The 22,681-nt window shown below is 33.5% G+C and overlaps 2 protein-coding genes and 1 long non-coding RNA gene across 5 annotated transcripts in view; 1 reads left to right on the forward strand and 2 right to left on the reverse strand.

Annotated features, from left to right (window-relative positions):
- LOC143254144 (triosephosphate isomerase-like) lies at positions 1 to 13,987 on the reverse strand. Its single transcript, XM_076508936.1, has 7 exons — positions 13,744 to 13,987; positions 10,099 to 10,222; positions 9,503 to 9,587; positions 8,376 to 8,508; positions 5,694 to 5,779; positions 4,079 to 4,166; positions 1 to 404 (listed from the first exon to the last, which is right to left on the reverse strand). Exons 1-7 carry the CDS (start codon positions 13,853 to 13,855, stop codon positions 286 to 288), a joined length of 747 nt encoding a protein of 248 aa, XP_076365051.1. The 5' UTR covers positions 13,856 to 13,987; the 3' UTR covers positions 1 to 285.
- Positions 1 to 20,665, forward strand: part of LOC143254145 (uncharacterized) — a 46,357-nt gene extending 25,692 nt beyond the window's left edge. Inside the window, exons 1-3 of one of the 3 annotated variants that reach the window (XM_076508939.1) lie at positions 15,486 to 15,597; positions 18,713 to 18,861; positions 20,420 to 20,665. In XM_076508939.1, the coding sequence (XP_076365054.1) occupies positions 15,503 to 15,597; positions 18,713 to 18,861; positions 20,420 to 20,577 (402 nt within the window). In that variant the 5' untranslated portion in view covers positions 15,486 to 15,502 and the 3' untranslated portion in view covers positions 20,578 to 20,665. Of the gene's footprint in view, positions 1 to 15,485; positions 15,598 to 17,974; positions 18,183 to 18,712; positions 18,862 to 20,419 lie in introns of those variants that run through there. The other 2 variants (XM_076508938.1, XM_076508937.1) reach the window with 2 other exon arrangements.
- Positions 13,749 to 22,681, reverse strand: part of LOC143254157 (uncharacterized) — a 19,852-nt gene continuing 10,919 nt past the window's right edge. Inside the window, exon 2 of the long non-coding RNA XR_013030038.1 lies at positions 13,749 to 14,055. This is a non-coding gene — a long non-coding RNA (uncharacterized LOC143254157). The remainder of the gene's footprint in view (positions 14,056 to 22,681) is intronic.

A 22,681-nucleotide genomic window follows, 5' to 3' on the forward strand; every position in this document is an offset into this window, starting at 1 on the left:
GTCGTTGGAATATCCTTTACTCGCAAAAACAAACCACTTCAAAAATAAACTCCACTTAATACTTTGAAAATGTAAAAAAATAACAAGTTTAGATTTGTGTATAATCAAGGATGATCTACAGGGCAGTAAATCAAAGAATGTTTAGCAAGCAGCAACTAAGTGAATCCTAAAATTCTAAGGAGGAGAGAAGAATACTCTGGAGAACAGAGTCAAGTCATCTGGGTTCGAGACTAGCTAGTGGTTTGGTTGAGAAGAGAAAATACATAATTTTGTATCATTTCCTATTTAAGCTTTGGCATTGATAATCTCAACAAAATCTGGCTTTAAAGATGCTCCACCAACCAGGAAACCATCCACATCTGGTTCTTTGGCTAGGTCTTTGCAGTTTCCTGCAGTGACAGATCCTATACAGGAGAGAACAAAATTTCAGCCCATTTATTAAAACTAACCAGGATGCAGTTCTTAATGTTATATTTAAAAACTATATATATACAATTTAAACCATTAACACCAGATATCTCATAGTATGGATAACTTGTTCTCTGAGTACACCAACATTCTTATACCAGATATACTATTGTCAGCCCAATGTTTTATAAGTTGAATTTCTAACAAGAGCCCCTGCAATTCTTAATGATAAAACTTACTGCTATGAGTTAAATATTTATTTTCTGAGAGGGAGACAAATATTTCCAATGTATAATTATCAAAAAAATAACCTTTCAACCTGATGCATGGTAACATGACCAATCATCCATATAGGATAAAGCCACTGTAATAAAATAAATGCTGGTACAATGTTATAAAAATATAAAAGTTCACACATTTTTCAACAGGTGAAATTTTGCTTCTTAGCAAAACCCAAACACCTTTATTGGCTCCTATCTCTTAACCAACAAACTTTTATTATTTTAACTATATACACAGGAAATGTGCATGTTGTTAGATGCAGAAAGTTAATTCTTATGGTGTTTGGTTTGTTTGGAATTAAGCACAAAGCTGTACAGTGGGCTATCCATGCTCTGTCTGTCACAGATATCAAAACCAGTTTTCAATGGTATGAATCATATGGCTGTGCCACTAAGGGAACTAATTCTTATGAGAAAATTTTCTCTCAATTTATTTTTTGGAGCTACCTTATTGAAAATAAAACTAAAATAAAAATAACAGTTCACTGTTACAATAAACCTCATTTAATTATTTTAATTTGCCTTGTCCAGGATTACTAACAAGGGATTGAGTTCCCCAAACTTTGTATAACCCACTTCAAAAAGGGTAAAAACAACATAGATTTAATTTTGCTATTTATTTTCATAGTCCACAATATTTCTGATAGAGGGCAGAACCACTATAACTGCCAACCAGTATAGAGCCTCACAGATGTCACAATCTCATCAGCAAATGCATTGTATCTACTATTGAAATACGTGATTGACTGACTGTTTAGAATTGATGGGCTATCTGTGCTCTGTTACTGAGGGATTGAAACATGTTATCTAACAACCACGAGACACATTGAACAAATTTCCTTAAGTAAACAGACGAAGTTTATACTTGTATTAAGAACTGAGAAAAGCAATGTTTATTACAAAATTATAATTACTGAGAAATTTGTTATATTTGTCTTATATATGAAGTTAATAAGTTTTTTTTATTCTGCAGTACATTTTTCTTACAGTAAACCAAGAGAAAAACACACAAACCAAAAAAAGTTTAAATAATTCACTTTCACATACTGTACAGTGAAACTAGGCCAACCTACACAAATACCACCCAATTACCCTGCTTTTACAGTGCTGTGCATCGAGTAAAAAAATTCAGGAAACCAATAATAGTGCTTTTTGAAAAATAATTGACATGTAACGATAAACATAACCACATATCTCATATGAAATTGCAAGCATAGCCATACAGAGACACACACCCATTCCAACTCAGTGTTTACAAACTAAACACGTGCAACATTATTCTGACTGAATACCTAAAACCTTTACTGTACATGTATATTTTATATGTACATAAGAGCTAACTGTCAGTTGGTCATTCTACAGTCCTTGTGTAATTCACTGGCAAAACAATGACCTGGTACTGTTATCTTAAGTATCTACATGCTCACAAGGACTGACCTGAATTCCACTTTCAGTTCATGTCTAAGTTTATGTGGACACTTAGCTCGATATATGCAGTTTGAAGTTCTTGAAAAGTTTTAAAACAACATCTAAGTTAGTCTAGTGGCCATAATTCCAATGTACCCTTCTCAAGTTTTTGTGAATTTTTGGATGTTTTATAATTTTTTCAAAATGTATTGTCATTAGTCTTAACTAGTTATAGGAATTGAAATTCAATTTCTATGTTTAAAATTTGTAATCTAATTTCTCTCAGGTCTACTGGTTTAGGGTGTTTCACTTTCTTTCAGTATTTAAGCTGCAATTTAAAAAAAAACTACTTTTTAACATGTTTATTTTTTTTATGCTGAAGGGAACATTTAGTGAACAAAACTGATTGATGGAACAGCAGAGACACCTATAGAATGTTACATAACTCCAACCAGTAATACTGTGATGGATCAGACAAGGCTAGTCATTTAGTTATTTTGGATTTGTCATTTGGTAGTCAGTATTATTAAAATTCTTTACTTCTTGGATATTTGAGTTTACTAGTCATGTAACAAAACTTTACTTTTATGAAACATTCCATAAAACGTTCAGTCGTTTCTTAATATTAGTTATTATATGGTTACAACTTAATAGCTTGCAACATGTAAACAAAATGACTCACAAGAGATGCAGGTATTTTTACAAATTTTTCTCAAACACACAGAAGCAATAGTGTTAAGGAAAGCTACAACTGTGGGAAGTAGAAACACATAATCACGCACCGACGTTATGGATTAAAAGGAAAAAAAACAGCAGTAGAAACCTATTAAGTTACATTTTTTATAAAAATCTCGTTAACTGCATATGTTTCTTTTTTCACTTCCTCTTAATTTCTCTATTCCAAATTCTAAGCTTTGAAACATTTTAAATCTATGTTTTATCACTGCTGAACAGGTCCTTCATGTGATTATATAGAGGGCATAATATGTCAAGGTTTACTTGTCAAAACTTATTGAAACAGGAACCAAAAGGCTTACAATTTGTGATAAAAACCATGTTAATTACAATGTATTTATTCAACGTTCCTCCTATTCGTTGTGGATACAAAGTAATAAAGTAAGAGTGGATAATACTTAATAAGTTAAAATAATGTTAACAAAACCTGTTTGTTTCTGCCATGCCCTCATAAAATATTTTCTAATACAATTTAATTTATATATCAATTTAGACTTGCAGAATTACGTGCAGGGTGAACAAACGTAAAACCAGACATGAAATAAACTTAAAGCATAATGTCAGGTACACTATATCATTATATAATATATCCATTTCTTCCATAAAGTCTGATTAAATTAATAGAGATTAAATTAATAGAAAGACTAGTTTTGGAACTTTAAGATTCCACATGGAAAGAAAGTTCAGTTAGACCAAAGATTACAGAGTTATGTATTAAAATAAAGGTTTCAGTTAAATATAAACATACTAAGAAACAGCTAGATCTTTCATACAGTACTTGAAGAAACAGCTAGATCTTTCATACAGTACTTGAAGAAACAGCTAGATCTTTCATACAGTACTTGAAGAAACAGCTAGATCTTTCATACAGTACTTGAAGAAACAGCTAGATCTTTCATACAGTACTTGAAGAAACAGCTAGATCTTTCATACAGTACTTGAAGAAACAGCTAGATCTTTCATACAGTACTTGAAGAAACAGCTAGATCTTTCATACAGTACTTGAAGAAACAGCTAGATCTTTCATACAGTACTTGAAGAAACAGCTAGATCTTTCATACAGTACTTGAAGAAACAGCTAGATCTTTCATACAGTACTTGAAGAAACAGCTAGATCTTTCATACAGTACTTGAAGAAACAGCTAGATCTTTCATACAGTACTTGAAGAAACAGCTAGATCTTTCATACAGTACTTGAAGAAACAGCTAGATCTTTCATACAGTACTTGCCAGTACAGTAATCTTACCACCATAAATCAGCCGAGTTTTGCTGGCTACATCTGCCGAGACATTATCAGTCAGCCATTTCCTGAGTTGTGCATGAACTTCCTGTGCCTAGAAATGAAAATGGAACTTCATGAAATATACCTATGAAACTAACTGTACGTTCAGAACCTAGAAGTCTGACGAAACGCACCTGTCAAACTTTACGTTCAGAACCTAGAAGTCTGACGAAACGCACCTGTCAAACTGTAGTTCAGAACCTAGAAGTCTGACGAAACGCACCTGTCAAACTTTACGTTCAGAACCTAGAAGTCTGACGAAACGCACCTGTCAAACTTTACATCCAGTACTTAGCAGTTTGATGGAATATACCTCTCAAACTTTATATATTCCATATTTATATATACATATTAAAATGTTTAATACATGAATATATCAATAATTTCAGCATTTAATGGGTACTCTATCAAATGATATTCAGAAAAATAAGTTATTGTTCCTTCGATCTTTCTTCACTATCACAAATTTTGGTTCACTTCAGTAACATTACCTACAGGTCAACACATTCTTTTAGAATAGGACAGAACATATTTAATCTTACTTGTAAAGTTTTTATCACCTTCCACACAGATCTATAGAAATAGCCAATGCACTTTGTCATCAAACCTACACTTAACTAGCATATAAACATTTTGCTCTGTCAACATTTTGTTACACGGTTATACAGAAAGGCCAAGAGTGTTTGATCATCAAATCTATACTTAACTAGTGTATAAACATTACCCTATATTAACACTTTTCTACATGGTTGTACAGAAATGCTCAGTCATAATGTCATGACACATTTTTGTCATAAATGACTAAAAACCTGTCATGGATTTAAACAAATTAAATTCACAGCATACTTACAATCCAAGTTTCATAATTTAGATGTCTGGGGAAAATATTTTATATATATATTTATATATATATAAACATACATGTTGACATATAAATCATCAAGCAATTCTAAAATATTCACTGTCAGAGGAAGCAACTAGTCAACAGCACTAACAAATAGGCTAATATAATTGCTTACAGGGATTTCCTTATGAATCTTATAATGAACCTGTGGGCCTAAAATACAGAGCACAATTCTGAAGCAATAAATCAACAACACTCAGCACACTGATCAGTAGGCCATAATCAACCAGTAACGACGCCCAGCACACTGATCAGTAGGCCATAATCAACCAGTAACGACGCCCAGCACACTGATCACTAGGCCATACTCAACCAGCAACAACCCCCAGCACACTGATCACTAGGCCATACTCAACCAGCAACAATGCCCAGCACACTGATCACTAGGCCATACTCAACCAGCAACAACACCCAGCACACTGATCACTAGACCATACTCAACCTCAGAACACCACTGGTAATCTTAGAATTCACAGGTTTAACTCAAATCATCAAATCCATCTGTATGCAGTATGATTCAATTTCACTGATAACATAAAATCGACATATTACAAATTATTTTTACCAACCACCAATATGTCACCAAAGCAAAGTCTCTTTACTGACTTTGAAGAGCCAGCAAGCCCCCCCCTCTCCTGCCCAAATAAATTGTCAAATAAAATCAAGAACACCTACCTGCTGAGGAGAGGCAGTTTTTCCAGTTCCAATGGCCCATACTGGTTCATAAGCAATAACAACTTTACTCCAGTCAGACACTTTATCTAATGAACATACAGAGAAATAAAATACTACTAGGAGGAATCTGGACACACAATACTTTATTACTTTTATAAACGGACATTCTGAACACAGAACAGAGGAGATACTTCATCCATTTCATTAAATCCCTAAACATTGAATAATGTTACTATTAAAACTTGAGTTTTCACACACACTTTTCCTTACTTTGAAATGTAAAATTACATTTGGCAAATGTTCTTACCTAATAATCAACTTACTACAATAAAACATTTTACTTTGGACTACATTGATATGAAATGGATTAATATTTTCTGTAATAATGAATATTACTTAACCCTACTCTTAAAATTTTTGAAGTAAAGTATCATTAATTATGTCTTCTGGACATTAACCATTAATATATATTAAAGATTTAACCAGTTTTATTTAGCCACTGAAATGATATAGAACTTCTGTCCAAATAACAAAAATTATATGAACACCTGAAACATTTAAACTTGAAAATAGCACCTGGATTCATTATTCTCAGACATGATCATTTGACATTAATTTGTTTCATGTATAAAGACAGTTTTCTTTTTTCCTGTTCAAAACGGGATACTTTAGAAATTCCTTTGCACAAGTTTTTACTTCAATATTCTAAGCCTAACAAACTTTTTTAAGTTTCCAAAGCCCAAAAAAGTGTCCAAGAAAAATTGACGGACTTAGTTTCAGAGTGACGTTTTCCAATTTAAGAGAATGAAGAATTACTGTTGAATAGCCATTAGAAAATTGCTTACCATACATGGCAGAAGCTGGTCAGTTTTCAAGAGTTTGTTCATCTTAAACCACATGTACGGAACTGTCAAATGGCAGATTTACTTATGTACTTTAACTTACTTTTGAATGTATATTTGATAAATTCTTTATCTCCATCCAGGTACTTAGAAATATTAAAAACTTTTATTCTTTAAGTTTTAGCCACATGACAGATTAAAAATATTCCAGAATACTATTTTATTATAATATGGGATAATGTATCTGTCCATTGGGTTTGTTTCTTTACTTAGCTAAGCCAAGGTTACTTGTACATTCATTTGATTGGTTAAACATTTGTATCCCTTGAGGTGGAAATATTGAAAACATTTACAACTTCCCCAGCATGAATCTTTGGTTTGCTTGAAGTTCCACAACTCTAAATAAATTATTCATATTTGATGTTCCACAAGTACATACGTACAAACTTTCAGCATACATTACTAACAGACTTCTTGTCTTTTTCATGGTTATCACCCAGTAACTTAAATGTTACACAGCTGTAAGTTGATGCGAAATCACATTCAAGTATCACAATAGAAAATTTAAAGTTCATGTTTGTCTGTAACTAGTTGTTTTAAGCTAACAACCTGCCATTAAGTTCAATCCTTTTGTTGTTTCACTTTCAAGACACATTACCACACACCTTTACACTAGCCTAATTTTGACCCAAGGAATGCTTTTACCATCTTCAGTTTACCATATATTAGAGAAGTAACTGTTTGCCAACCCATTTGTTATATGAAAAAATACAACTGTATGTTAAAAGTTACTTAAATGGCTTATTACATTTTTCCAATGGAAGATCAACTGAGTACAAACAAAAGTGAAAGCAAATCTGAAAACTCTTTTGGAAGACATCTACATTTTAAAAATGTACAAAATGTCACTTCTTTTTTGAAATAAAATATTGTATGATCTACTTATTGAATTTTTCTAGAAACTCTTACAGTTCAGAAAAAAACACCAGAATTGTCATTATCTAATTGTCACTAAAGATAATCCAATCTTGATTTTGACATAACACTAAAGATAATCCAATCTTGATACGGAATTGACACTGATAATCCAATCTTGATCTGGAATTGACATAACACTAAAGATAATCCAAATACTTATTGAATTTGCACTAAAGATAATCCAATCTTGATATGGAATTGACTCTAAAGATTCCAACAGAATTGACATAACACTAAAGATAATCCAATCTTGATATGGAATTGAAAACACTAAAGATAATCCAATCTTGATATGGAATTGACATAACACTAAAGATAATCCAAATATGGAATTGATAACACTAAAGATAATCCAATCTTGATATGGAATTGACATAACACTAAAGATAATCAATCAATCTTGATTGACATAACACTAAAGATAATCCAATCTTGATATGGAATTGACATAACAATCTTGATATGGAATTGATAATCCAATCTTGATATGGAATTGACATAACACTAAAGATAATCCAATCTTGATATGGAATTGACATAACACTAAAGATAATCCAATCTTGATATGGAATTGACATAACACTAAAGATAATCCAATCTTGATACGGAATATGGAATTGACATAACACTAAAGATAATCCAATCTTGATATGGAATTGACCTTGATATGGAATTGACATAACACTGATTGACATAACACTAAAGATAATCCAATCTTGATATGGAATTGACATAACACTAAAGATAATCCAATCTTGATATGGAATTGACATAACACTAAAGATAATCCAATCTTGATACGGAATTGACATAACACTAAAGTTAATCCAATCTTGATACGGAATAGGAAAATAAACATTACCAGCAATAGCTTTGGTTTGTCGGAAGACAACTTCTTCAGTTTTACCACTCTCTCTCTCTTCCAGCAATTCACCAACACAAGCAATGACTTTCAAGCCTTCTGCCAGAGCGTGTCCAACTTTCTCGGCAACCAACTGCAAGTATTACATAGAAACGGGATGGCAAGTTACACTGGTCGTTTGATTTACAAATTTCTCAGCTCTCACCAATATAACTAAATCACTTCATTTTACATCTTTTGTTGATTCTTAAAAAGTTACAACAAAAACTTTGAAAATTAAATTTCTTCAAGGTGTATAAAAGTCTGGTTGGGAAAACAGTTTTGTTTTAAACCTAAAAAGCAGTGCTGTGTTAAACAACCACTCATTAGGTTCGTCTTTATCAGCTTGTATATAAATGGACTTAATCACACAAATTAAGAACTCCAGTTTAAGATAACACAAGTACAATTTGTACTTATTCTGATACAAGTAATTACATTTAAAGCTAAAACTGTAGAAAACTTTCATATTTTTAAAACAAAACTGCAAAACAAACAGTTTATTTCAATTTTATATTATATCTAGATGAAATAATTACATGTAACTAGTCACTAATATACAAGTAGCTATACAGGTTGTCAGACCAACTTGTTTTGCTCTTATTGGAAGTTAATATTAATATGATTTTAGGTATTTGTGAAACCTGTCAAACAGCTGATTAACATGTAGCAAAATAATTGCTGTGACACTCAGTTTGTACAGGGTAGTCCAACAAAACCACACCTTCCCACATGCATGTTCATATTACATGCTCCTTACAGTATAGTACAAAAAAATGTGTAATTATGTCAAATAACATGAAATATTAGATTGAAATAAATACTAAAATATCTCAGAAAGATAATTCCATTAATGTAGACAGTTATAAAACTTCAACTGATTAAAAGAGTAAATTATTAGTTTTAATGTGAACATTGGTACTTTGTTGTTTTTATATATGGCAGTTTTCCATATGTCAACAAAAATGTTTTTAAATCACAGGAAATGTTATCCGATTGACAGATAAGTGAAAACATTATCTGATTGACAGATAAATGGCACAAAATTCACTTTGTGCTTTATTGCCAAATACAAAAATAAAACCAACCTGGTCGTTCTCTCCAAAAATGCTGCGCCGTTCAGAATGTCCAAGGATCACCCACTCAACTCCAACATCTTTGATCATAGCTGGACTAAAATATGAAAAGAACTAGTTTTGAAAATTTACCAAGTGTACAGCACCAAACTTTCTGGTAACATTAGAAGTTCAAGATAACATATGTAAATAAATGTTCCAAAAAATATACATTAAAAAAACAACATCAGACCAAACAAAATCAAAATGCACAATTGAGTTTAGTTAGTAACAAAGTTTATATTTCTTTAAACCATTTTGTAACGTATCCTTACTTTACCACATATATATTAAATTAGCACCCAGCAGTCTAGCAGGCAGTAATTAAAAACTATTAATTTGAACACCACCAAATGACACACAAATAAATTCATGTATTTTATTTATCATGGACTACACAGAAATGATACCACATATTTCACCACAATTACATCACATTTCTCTATCTAAAAAATGCCTAAACATTCCAGTAGACTAACACTGATATCTAATGTAGGGAAAAATGATGTAATAACCCATTCTTTAAAACAATCCAAGTGCGAGAGTAAAACCTTATGGTTGCACCTTACCTGATCTCGCCAGTAAATGCACCACTTGCAACCTTGTAGCAGTTTTGGGCTGCAACACCAATTGTAGGTGGTAAAGCCTTTCGGGTGTAGTCAAGGTAGATAGAAGGGCATCCAACAACAACTTCTATGATACAAAGACACACAAGTATCAATGGGTTTATCAGAACAGAGCATAAATCTCCACAGAGATACATGTATACACACAAATAGTACCTCAATCTATACAAGTAGCAGCACAGAGCGTGCCCAGAATTTTCCCAAGATATCAAAAACTGAATGCACGGAACACCCACAAGGTTTCTATTTCGATTCTGGATGCTCATAGGCCTAAAAATTTCTTTCCAGTTTCTGGCAGATCCTATTCTATTGCTGTTACCTGATAATTTTGTAAGTTTTTCTTAGAAATGAGATACTGATATGGGTTTAAAATTTTATAATTTATTTGCAATGATAAAAAAGATGGTCATGTTCTTTAATAGCTATTATCACAGACAGACACTTCATTTTGTTATTACAGTAACTGCTCTAAACAGTGTGAAATACACCAGAATCATTTGTTATAACACTTCTCAGACTTGTCACAAGCAACACTGAACATATACAGGCAAACAAGACAAATTGGATTCCTGGCCTAAATAACCTGGTATAGATCGTGCAATGTGATGAACTTACACTGTTACAACTATATTTTGTACACAGTACAATGTTCTGAAACCTCCAAGTGTTTGAATGGAAGTTCAAAAAATAGTCCCTTGAGAGTTCCAGGCTTCCTGTTATCACGTGGTAGTGGAAGGGTTACGTATTAATACAATGAGATAATACTGTAAGTGGAACAGAGCACAGAGAAAATTCTGGTGTGTACATGTGATATTTCAATACAGATGAGCAAAGGATGACATGAAGTACATGAAACTAGAATTACACGCACAACTCTAAGGTGGATGGTTTAACATCAAAGTCAGGACTTTAACATGTTCACGGTTGTAATACTTTATGAAGATGTCAAATATTTTAATGCCTTTTGCATTTCAATCATGTCAAAGTATTTTCTGCAACCATTTATTCAAGGAAAATGTGCAAATTATTATAAATATTTGAAACAAATACTGAAATACAAAAAAGATTATTTAAATTACAATTTGCTATTGTTCAAAGCTGGAGCACAAACATTGAAATCACACTGGAAGAGGACAATCCATAACTTCAGACATAAAACTCACATGAGCAAGAGAAAATCAGATTACTACATCACAATGTGGTGGCTCTTGATGCATGGAGATCTCAAGACTAACCATGTAGTCATGTTACAAGTACAACCAGCTTACCTGAATCAGGCATCTTGGTGAATAGCTCAAAAACTTGACAAGGTTATTATTTGAGGCTGTGAATTAATCATACAAGACATTCTAAAGGAGTAAGCCAAAATCAAATAAAGAAACTGTCAAATGTCCATAATTTGACAACAAAAAACAGTAAAAGAGGAAGTTATAAACACGAAACACAGACGTGCTCTTCACAAGGTGCTACACCAACTTAAATCAATGGAATCTTTTCATTGTAAAATCTTAACAAATATGATACAAGACTCAAGTTCTTTTAAAAACTAATAAAAGCTTACAAAAGAAAACAATGGAAGTATGCCTCAAGTGTTTCTTAATCAATAGGTAGCAACTTAAAATTAGGCCATCAGAATGAGTGAAAAGGTAACAGACTTCAAAATTAAATAATAGATTAGTTTTTTTAGTAAATATTTAATAAGTGAGATGCTTTTTGCACTAAAGCTACTCGCTGGGTCATGTATGTTTGTATTTTTCTTATAGCAAAGCCACATTGGATTATCTGCAGAGTCCACTGAGGGAAATCAAACCTCTTATTTTTGCATTGTAAATCCGTAGACTTACTGCTGTACCAGCATGGAACTACACTGGGTCGTGACTGTTCATTAGTTTAACATCAAGTTCCAAATGGGAAAAAAGTTTAGAACACCTGTTTTAAAGGGTCATATCAAAATTACTTCAAGAAGAAAAACAGTTCAAATGATGACAAGCAAGACAGATACTGGTCATATAGAAACCTCATCATATTATTAAGTGGCTGATGACATGACAACGTGGTATTAGTAGAAGAAAGAAAAACACGTTTGTTACAAACAAGTCCCCACTTCCAACACAACAGCTCTCTAAGTAATGTCTACACAGAACATGTTCATTTACTGAGGCTACTGATGAAAGTCTTGGTCCATGTCTACCTACAACAGCTTCAGATATTATAAAATCCATCAGTACAAGAAACGAAACATTTTTAAAATGAGTATGAGCAATGAGAATATCCTAAGTACGTAACGTGACGTTTCAAAGAAAGTCGTACAACACTCAAAACAAAGAACTATAATAATGTAGACACAACTCGAAATGTTTTAGCCATTCCATAAGACTGATGTACATCTAATACAAAGATATCAATAATTCTTTGGTAACCATAACAAGCATTTACCTGCAAGAGAATGTTACAAAATATGGATAGAGTGAGTAAAGACTTGTACATGATACATGGATTTAACTTTTACTTTCCCTCAGGGTTAGTTGTACAGAGGCAGTCTTGAAAGGCCAAATTGTTATCTAGTTTTGCTTATACAAAAAGTTCAAAAATTAGATAAACATAAAAGATTCTCAGAGATGAATGTGCAGAGACAGTTTTGAAAGGTTAAATGGTCATTTGTCATCTAGTTTTTGTTATGGAAAGGTTCAATAAATTAGATAAATATTAATAAAAAAGGTTTGAAACCTTATAACCTGACCTTCAGCCTACAGAAGGTATAAAGTTTAGTAATTTATTTTCTTGGAAAGAAACTACAGCCAATCAAATGAGCCGTTATTATAGCTGATCATAACTATGTGAAATAAATATAATTAATGACAAAGCTTTATCACTGCCTGAAGATAGTAGTAGCCCTAAGAGACATCTGTCAAATTCATAATATATACATGATATTCCATAAAGTTTAATGCCATCCACAAAAGTATGAATGTATTGATATTTAGGTTTAAAATACTCAACTCTCTTAAATAAGTTTCACAAAATCTGAGGAATATAGTGTAACCTATAGTGCCAACATAATAAATGTGCCACACAGTACAAGTTAGTATCAAAAATATGCAAGTAGACAAAGTGAATGAAGTTCGACTCTAATTTAAATTAATTATAACTTGTACTATAGGTTACAGTGTAATGTTTACGTTTTGAAGTCTAGCCTAATAGAAATTTAACTTTTATTGGACAAAATAACACACTCTGAATAAAGAAGCCTTTGTGAGGCTGCAGACGCCATATTTATTCCACCAACTTTCAAAAAAAAATGTTTTGTATTTTTAAAATTTTATACTTTTTGTCATATTTTTACCTTGAGAAATTACAAAAAAATAACTTAATTAAACGTTAAAATTATCGTATTTCATAAACAGCACACTTATGATCTGAAACTTATTTCGCTACAAAGTTTTATTAAACTACTTATAGTTACATTACATTAATAAATCCTAGTCAACTTGATCATATCAATTATTATTAAATTAATAGTATTACTGTGAGTAATACAGTTTGAACTTGTGTCTGACCCCGGTTCCACTGCTATCAGAATTCACTTACCAGTGTTCGCGTTGAGTGGACCGGTAACCATGAAATTCACAATATCATCTATTTTAGATTTGCTTCCATTCATCTTCCAGTTTCCACCAACAAAGAATTTTCTGTCAGACATACTTTAAAAATTTACGAATCAGCTACAACTAACAGAAATCTTTTCTTAAACGTTACTACCACTAATAGTTGTTTTAATATTACCGGCGACGTGATCTCACTCACAATGATGTCCAGATGACCTTGACAAAATATAGCTTCGTAACACGGCTGTAAGGTGACGCTACTAACAGACCTGAAGAATTTCACAACCAAAAGAGGCTGGAAAAAAGTCACACTAGTTACATGATACTTAAGTTTAAACAAGAACAAAATATTTTATTCATTTGAAATATTTTCAGATGTAGCTAGAAGTGACAGAATTAACTACGTAAAGCGACATTTATGTCAGGATATCTTCATTAAGAGATTGCTTAATATCTTGTCAACAAAAATCACTTAAGCTTTAAGAAAGTACTTGTATTCATTAACCTTTTAGCCATAAAGCCAATTTACATACAAGAAAACCCTGGTATCTCAGCGGTAAATCTGACGGCTTATAACTGTAAAAATCAGGTTTCAATATCTGCGATAAGCACAGTACAGATTGCCCATTCAGAGATTTTCATTATAATTTTTCTCAATTGTACAATTATATTTTAACTTCATCATTTTAAATACATGACGGCTTATTCACCTCATGTATTTAGGCTTAGCAACAAACGGTTCAAAAAGAGGAAAAATATTCTGGTAAATACAGTTATGTATACTCTGGAATGGGATTTTATAACATTGATTATGTTTTATTTATTTAACCACTTCAACTTGCAAGTGTAGGTGAATTTTCACCAGCACAAGTAATTTTACCGACGCACGATTTCTGATCAACTGCACACGAGGAAAGCCCCTGGCATATCGTTTAACTTCTTGCTTAACAACAAGCAAAGATATTAGAGAGACAATAAATGCAAGAAGGAAATTTTGAATCAAATAAAAGGCAAGCTTAGTCCAATATTTAGTATACCGGACTGTAATCCGCGTCCAGTTATAGCTATTCGTTTATTTTAACTCAAATCTACAAAAGGAGCTGTCTACGTTCTATCCATCTCGAGAAATCGAAATCTAGATTTTAACGTTGTAAATGGGTAAGCTTACTGCTAACCCATTGAAGGAGAGAAATTAATACAGAAGTACATATGAAAAATATAACAACAATGAAAAAATGCTGAAGGTATAATCAATTTACTCGAGTTCAAGAGACACAATAGAAAAAATCATCTCATGTTGATTATTTACAAAAATCCAACATGTTCTAAGTATTCAAGATTGCTGAAAGGTGAATTTTACAGAAAAAAAGAAAACTTTGCAGTAAAAAAAACTACTCATACTGATTAATTTTGTAGGTTCATATTTTTTATAAAATATATGTGCTAATAAATGAAACATAGATCTTGATGCAGAAGGAGCCATTTCCGAGCGACAATCCGACCGTTTTAGTTTTTTACGTTTGCCGCTACGAAAAGTACTGTGACGTAATAGTTGCCAAACAAACCGACAACACCAGCGCGTTGAATGTAAATAAACATAGCCAGTGCATACGGAGAAACAGAGGCGGAGTCTGGTTTGACTTTGTGTTCTGAACAGTGTTGAGTAGCACCATATTAATTAGAACCTACTTTGAACGAACCTAGAACAGTTACTTTTGACACAGATTTGATAAGTTCTAGTGATGAGAACAGTTCCACGAGCGAGTAGCGGAACTGTGAGTGATACCGACAGCGCCCAGACCGGTTGCGAGTTGGTCATACCTCCAGTGGAAGAATGGTAAGCCTAAGTCATGACAACAAATATGGTCTGTATTATTTCACGTGTAATTTTAAGCATTTCGAAACCTATCTGGTGTTTATAAATTATTGGTATCACAAACTGGGTTTTATTTGTTTATACTTTTCCGACTGTGGTAACTAATACTTGGCCCTTCCACAATCATTAAATCGGGTATTTATGACTCGTAAAAAAATGAATTTCAATTATACGTCATAATTCTGTCTATAAACTCAAACTAGATGAAGCAGTCTGAATAGTTCAATTTTGTGGTAGGGTGAGCCTTTACCAGCATTAAGATTATTCTCTCTCTCCAGTAACGTTTAAACTTCCAAAGCCTGAAAAAGAGTTCCCATCTAAACACTTTATCATATGTTGGAATGATTTTGTGTGAGTTTATATAGTTTGGTGGTATAGTGCTTCAAAGTTGTTATGTACATATGTGTACGTGTCTTATTTCAGCACTTGTTCACTCCACGTATCTCTCTGAGGATGTACAATAGTTACATGAATACATAGTAAATTTACTCATTGTACTTAGCCTAGTTGCTTCTGAAGTGACAAAATTCTACAATTTATTCGTGGCTTGAATAGAAAATTAGGTTTAGTACAGTATTCTAATAATTTGCTTCAACCAGCTCTCTTGTCCCGGGAATGATAAAGTTTCATAGCTATTAACTATTTCACAACTGAACTAACTTGTCTCATACCACTCTTATCGCTTCAGACTTAACTATTTCGACCATTAAAATATCTAATCTTATTCGCTGAAGATACACTTTCATAGCCACGAGTTAAGGTTATCTGCACTTCTTCAGAGGGAATGGATGTTACTGACGTCACCAGTGTCTATTGTGAATATAATTTGTTACTAATATAATCGGGAAAATTGAAAATAGGGAAAGTTTAGGAAATAATCTGTTGAGGAATACCAGAAACTTTATTTATTTTGTTTTATGGCCCGGCATGGTCAAGCGCGTTAAAGCGTGCGACTCGTAATCCGAGGGTCGCGGGTTCGCATCCCGGTCGCGCCAAACATGCTCGCCCTTTCAAAAGTGGGGGCGTTATAAATTGACGGTGAATCCCACTATTCGTTGGTAAAAGAGTAGCCCAAGAGTGGACGGTGGTTGGTGGTGGTTAGCTGCCTTCCCTCTAGTGTTACACCGCTAAATTAAAGACGGCTAGCGCAGATATCCCTCGTGTATCGTTGCGCGAAAATCAAAAACAAACAAACAAACATTACAGCATCCGTTTCAAAATGTCTCATTTTAATTCTACTTCGTGTCCCTCTAGTGGTGAGCTTATTATTCATATATTTTACACGGGTTCATAATAAATAAAAACCAGTAAGACAAGTAACCTTTAAAATATTCTTAACTTGACACATCAGTGTCGTAACCTGTGTTATTAAATATCTCTGTGGAGTGGAGTTAACTACTAATGCTCAAGACGGGAACTTAGTAACCGGTTTAGAAAAACCGGTTGTTTAAAACAAGTATTAAACGCGACGTGTATTTTTATTTCAGTGTACATTGAAATAGGTTCCAAGAACTGCTTTAGCAACTGAAGGATACGAAGTGACTTACGAGAGTATATCGGTGATTGTTTCTACTAGGGTGGCATCTTTAGCTTGGTTGAATTTATGTCAATAAGAAAGACTTTCCTTTTTGTCAATGTCACTTCGCTTGTGTCCTACAACTGTTTGTTGACTATTAGATTTTCGTTCTTTAATTTCTGGCCGGCAGGGTGCGTTGTGATTATCATTGAGTCGAAAGTAAGCATTTAGTTTTTATACAGAATACAAAACGTATATACATGTATATCGTTATGGTTAGGCTAAAATACGTTTATAATTTTGATATTTTTTGCTGTTACAGAAATGTTGGAGAAAATCCACGGTTATTCACTTTTACTGACCATTGTGACGTTGTTGCTGGATGTATTAGTGAAGGCGGACTGTCCTCCTACAGAAAACATTTATCCATGTTCTTGTAGTAGAAACGTTGATACTTGTTTCTATTCATGTAGAGGTCTCGATAATAACTCGTCGTTTCTCGTGTATCAACAGTTTCAGTCCTGTCCAATTATCTACTTTAGTATTATTTCTGGAGAAATTTCTTCTTTGCCACACCGTTTCTTTGGGTGGTTTGGTTCTGTGGAAAAATTCAGTTTGGACTCAACACACATGAAACTTGGATACTTAGGTGAACTATTGTCGGGTTTATCAGCTTTCCATGGATTATCAGTCAAAAACGAACTTCTTGTTTCCATGCAATGGGTTGATTTAGGAAGTAGTTTTGACTGGTCAGTTTTCTCAGCTGTGGACTTTGGACCAGAAGTGTCCACAACTTTCTTTTCAATGTGTCCACATTTAATGAGTTAAGTCCTAGTTTTTATGGAGGGTTCTCATGCTCCAACATGAATTCATTAGTTGTGTCAATTGCTGGTCTGAAGACAGTGGCTTAAATACCCATGGGCCACTTTTCATCTTTGGTAAACGTCAACTTTGAAAGAAACTACTTAACAGAAATAAAGCGTTCGAACTTTCCAAGACCAGCATCAGAACTGGAGTATATAGATTTGAAGTAAGTATATCATTTACGTCTAACACCATTAATGCTAGTAACATCATCCTTTCACATACTAATCGCCCTTCGTCTTATGACAGATCATCCAATAGACAAGAAGTAATAGCTTGTGTTTTAATATTAATGGCAGATTTCAGTAACTTTAAAGATATTCAGATGATGTCGTTTCTGAACCATATGAACCTTTTGAGGATTTGTAAAGTTTTTATCAGTTTTAGTACTGTTTGAATAACACTAAGCTCCGCCTTCATTGTCTTTTTATTGATCCTCCAACGATGAATCTTAACAAGTGTCCTTCACCCAATAAAATACCAAGTGACGAAATAAATTAAACCTTGTATTGATGTGGACACCCACCTCTCAGGCACAAAATACGTTATTTATTTAATTAATGATAGTTTAATGTCATGATACAAACGAAATTTCTCATAATAATAAAATAAAAGTATGTGTCACCTCAGTGAATATAAAACAAACATACAAATATTTGTTCATGTAACCAATATCTCTGTTTCTTTTTTTAACAGCCAAAACCAAATACGTTTTATTCCGGAAGATCTGTTTACAGATATGCCCAAACTGAAATCGCTCGACATCTCCATCAATCAAATATCTGTGCTACCCGAACAAACTTTCAAACCAGTCTTCACGTCACTAGATAGACTTATTGTAATTGGTAGGTGTATTTTTCTCCAATGTTCACGTGACTTGATAGAATTGTTGTAACTGGTTGGCGTATTTTCTCCAACGTTCACGTGACTTGATAGAATTGTTGTAATTGGTAGGTGTATTTTCTTCAATCTTTATGTCAGTTGATAGACTTATTGTAATTGGTAGGTGTATTTTTCTCCAATGTTCACGTGACTTGATAGAATTGTTGTAACTGGTAGGCGTATTTTCTCCAACGTTCACGTGACTTGATAGAATTGTTGTAACTGGTTGGCGTATTTTCTCCGATGTTCACGTGACTTGATAGAATTGTTGTAATTGGTAGGTGTATTTTCTTCAATCTTTATGTCAGTTGATAGAATAAGTGTGATTGGTAAGTGTATTTTTCTTTAAAAAACAACAGCAGAAAGAAAGAGAAATAGATCTTGATGTAGCTGTCATGAGCAAAATATCATAACAATTGAGAGATAATTATCAATACTAAAGTGATGCAGCAGTGGTTTCGAAATCGCGTGTCACGAGAATTTGACCACAAGAAATATAATTAAGAGCACACACATAAAAATAACCGTATAAAAATAGCAACTGTGGTATAAACAATAGCAGAGCTGTGGTACAAATCAAGGAACAAACAATAGCAGAGCTGTTGTACAAATCTAGGAACAAATAATAGCAGAGCTGTGGTACAAATCAAGGAACAAACAATGGTAGAGCAGTGGTAAAAATCAAGGAACAAATAATAGCAGAGCTGTGGTACAAATCAAGGAACAAACAATAGCAGAGCTGTGGTACAAATCAAAAAACAAACAATAGCAGAGCTGTGGTACAAATCAAGGAACAAACAACAACAGAGCTGTGGTACAAATCAAGGAACAAACAATAGCAGAGCTGGGGTACAAATCAAGGTAAGCATGTTTGGATGTCGTCAGAGAAAAGGGACACGTCACGTTTCGATACCTCTGGTGGGTTGAGCACAGATAGCCCATCGTGTAGGTTTGTGCCTAATTCTAAAACAAACAAACATGAAAGAGGTTTGGACAATATTGGCACAGAGGGTTTATTAATATAGCTCTCTTTTTCTTTATACTAGGACAGAAATGTCAACAGTAGCAAAAGTAAGTTGAAATAAATCAATCCACAAATATAAGTTACACAGTTCCTTATTAGACAACTGTCCTATCGTCTCTAATTTATAAAAAAAGAACAAACCACATGGAAGGAAGCTAGTCAACACCACCTACCACCAACTCTTTAAACTATTAATAACCAACGAATAATAAGATTGACCATCACATAGTCACGCCCCAGAACTTGAAAAGGCGAGTATGTTCTTGGAAGGAATTGATTGTTTATACGCTAAAATTTGGGATTAAATCCCTTCAATTGGTACAACGCGGATAACCAGTTTGTAGCTTTACAATTAATATTAGAATTTTATTTTTAAAATGCTAACCCTATAATGACATTTCTGGTGAATTCCTGAATGCAAATTAGTGAATTTCCTTCTAGAAAATTTTTATTCCACAATATATGATCAATGAAACAAAGAACGTTATTACTTTTAGGTTTACCCTTCACATGTGACTGTCGTCTATCCTGGATTAAACCTCAATGGAAAGAGAGAAAGTCGTTGATGCTAGTGGAATGGCACGAGTCGTCACGTGCAGAGAACCTCCCAATCTTGCTGGGAGACGGGTTCCAGACCTCAAGGCTGAAGATTTGACTTGCTAACTTGGACTGGGATAAAATATACATTTCAGTTTATAGTAATAATAAATAAATAGTAATAATGAATAAAGTGTTTTATCAGCTTTCGTATTGTGTGGTTATTGCCTTCTTAAAGTGGCTTCCTTTTGATTAGATGCTCGTCGGTTAGGGCGCTCAACTCCCAATCTGCGGGTCTAAATCCCCGTCACACGGAATGCGTTCGCCCTTTCAGCCGTGGGGTAGTTGTAATGTGACGGTAAATACCATTATTCATTGGTAAAAGGGTGGGTCAAGAGTTGGCGGTGGGTGGTATTGACTAACTGCCTTTCCTCTAATCTATCACTTTTGAAATAGGGGCGGGTAGCTCAGGTCGGCTCTCTTGTAGCTTTTCTCAAAACTCAAACCAAGTTATCATTTAGATAAATACAATATGTTTTCACTAATGAAGATAGTAATGTACATAAATATTGGCCACATTGAATAGAATTAACGTGAATGCAGCGACCTCTTGTTATAATTACTTTTGGCATTGGAATCGTATCATTCGTTTATCTGTCAAATATAACTCGCTGTTTACTAATTTCGACAACTGGTGGACATAGAAAGAACTAACTTTCTGATGTCACTTAGCTGACGAGAAATGGTTTACCAGGTTTTTACTTCAGTTTACCTTACTTACGAGAAAACGTTGGTTTTTTTAATTACTGCGAAACAGTAAAAAAAAATGTTTTATTGCTAGTCCAAACTGTTCATCTTCTCCCTAATATGGGTATCGAAATATGATTTTTAGAGTTGTAAACCCTCAGATTTACGCTGAAACTTATGTCGCCACAGTAACCACAGTAAAAACAATGAAAAGTGGTAATTGCAAAAGAGAAAGTATTAAACCAGGTATTTTGTGGTTTTATTTATGGATAATATCCATAAAGAGCTATCCGTTCTGTGCTCGCCGTACTTATCTAACCTCCAATTTTAATGATAAGACCTCTCAAGATTACTGCTGACCTACCTGGAAACGTGTTCCGTGGTATCAACGTCGTTGACGTGTAACGGACATATACGTCACGAAGTCAACCTACACCGCTGAATTACCAAGGAGTGTGTTTATTTGTTCCAGCATCAATGTCGTTTATAACACCTCGATGTCGCCGTATAATTATTTTTTGTGTGTATATGTGTTCTTACCTTCAAATGATTTTCTTAGTGAGTAAAAAAAAACAAAAAACTTTTTAGTGTTAAAGTAATAAACCAGAAGAAATCACGAAAAAATTTAACTTTTGATTTATTTCATTTGTTTATTTGGTGAATTTCGTATAAAGCTACTAGAAGACTATCTGTAGCAGCTGTTCCATATTTCGAAGTGATAGACTCGAGCTAAGTCAACATTACCCATCGCCATGGAATTGGTTGTAAATTATAACGTCCTTTCGAGTGAAAGAGCGAACATGTTTGATAACGGAATTCGAAAGCCCTAACCACACAATGCTCTGGAGTGCAGACACTGGGATATTGTCTACTACAGATTTGAACAGTGAGACTTTCCTAATAAACTGTTTAATAATCCTTTTCATTGTTCTTTTTATGTATTATCAGCCCGTATATAATATTTCTTGAAACGTTGTAATGATAAATGTATAGAGAACGAGTGATATATATTCACCACGAGAGGGAAACACATAGTTTAGAATTATGATGCATCGTTTCAAAGCAGTTCCTCCAGTTCGTATGTTTGTTTGAAGTCAAGCACAAAGCGTACACAATGTACTCTGTCCACAAACGGTATAGAAACCCATTTTTAGTGTTGTAAGTCCGGAGACATACTGCTGTGTCACTAGGGGGCAGTTCGTACGTAGTTATAAATTCAGCTTATTTAAAAATAGTAATATACTTATATATAACTTTTGTTCAGAGTTTTGCAAAAGTTAACATAGGATACACAATGAGCTTACCACAGATATAAAAACGTCATGTGTCTTAAGACTTGCGGATGAGCCACTTGGTACTGTTTCTGTTTCATCTGTCATTATTTTTCGATCGTAATTTTTTTATACGAGTCTCAGTCACAAATAGAGTTCCCGCTTTAAGAAAAAATATTATTTGGAAAATTGTCATCAAACATC

Source organism: Tachypleus tridentatus, chromosome 6 (assembly GCF_004210375.1).
Source record: "Tachypleus tridentatus isolate NWPU-2018 chromosome 6, ASM421037v1, whole genome shotgun sequence".
Classification (NCBI taxonomy): Eukaryota; Metazoa; Arthropoda; class Merostomata; order Xiphosura; family Limulidae; genus Tachypleus; species Tachypleus tridentatus.

Excerpts from the sequence above, each read along its gene's own strand:
- LOC143254144 (XM_076508936.1), bottom strand. The coding sequence starts at position 13,855 with ATGTCTGACAGAAAATTCTTTGTTGGTGGAAACTGGAAGATGAATGGA. Across the intron at positions 4,167-5,693 it reads AAACTGCCTCTCCTCAGCAG|GCACAGGAAGTTCATGCACA; the intron begins GTAGGTGTTCTT and ends TTTCATTTCTAG. Across the intron at positions 405-4,078 it reads AACTCGGCTGATTTATGGTG|GATCTGTCACTGCAGGAAAC; the intron begins GTAAGATTACTG and ends TCTCCTGTATAG.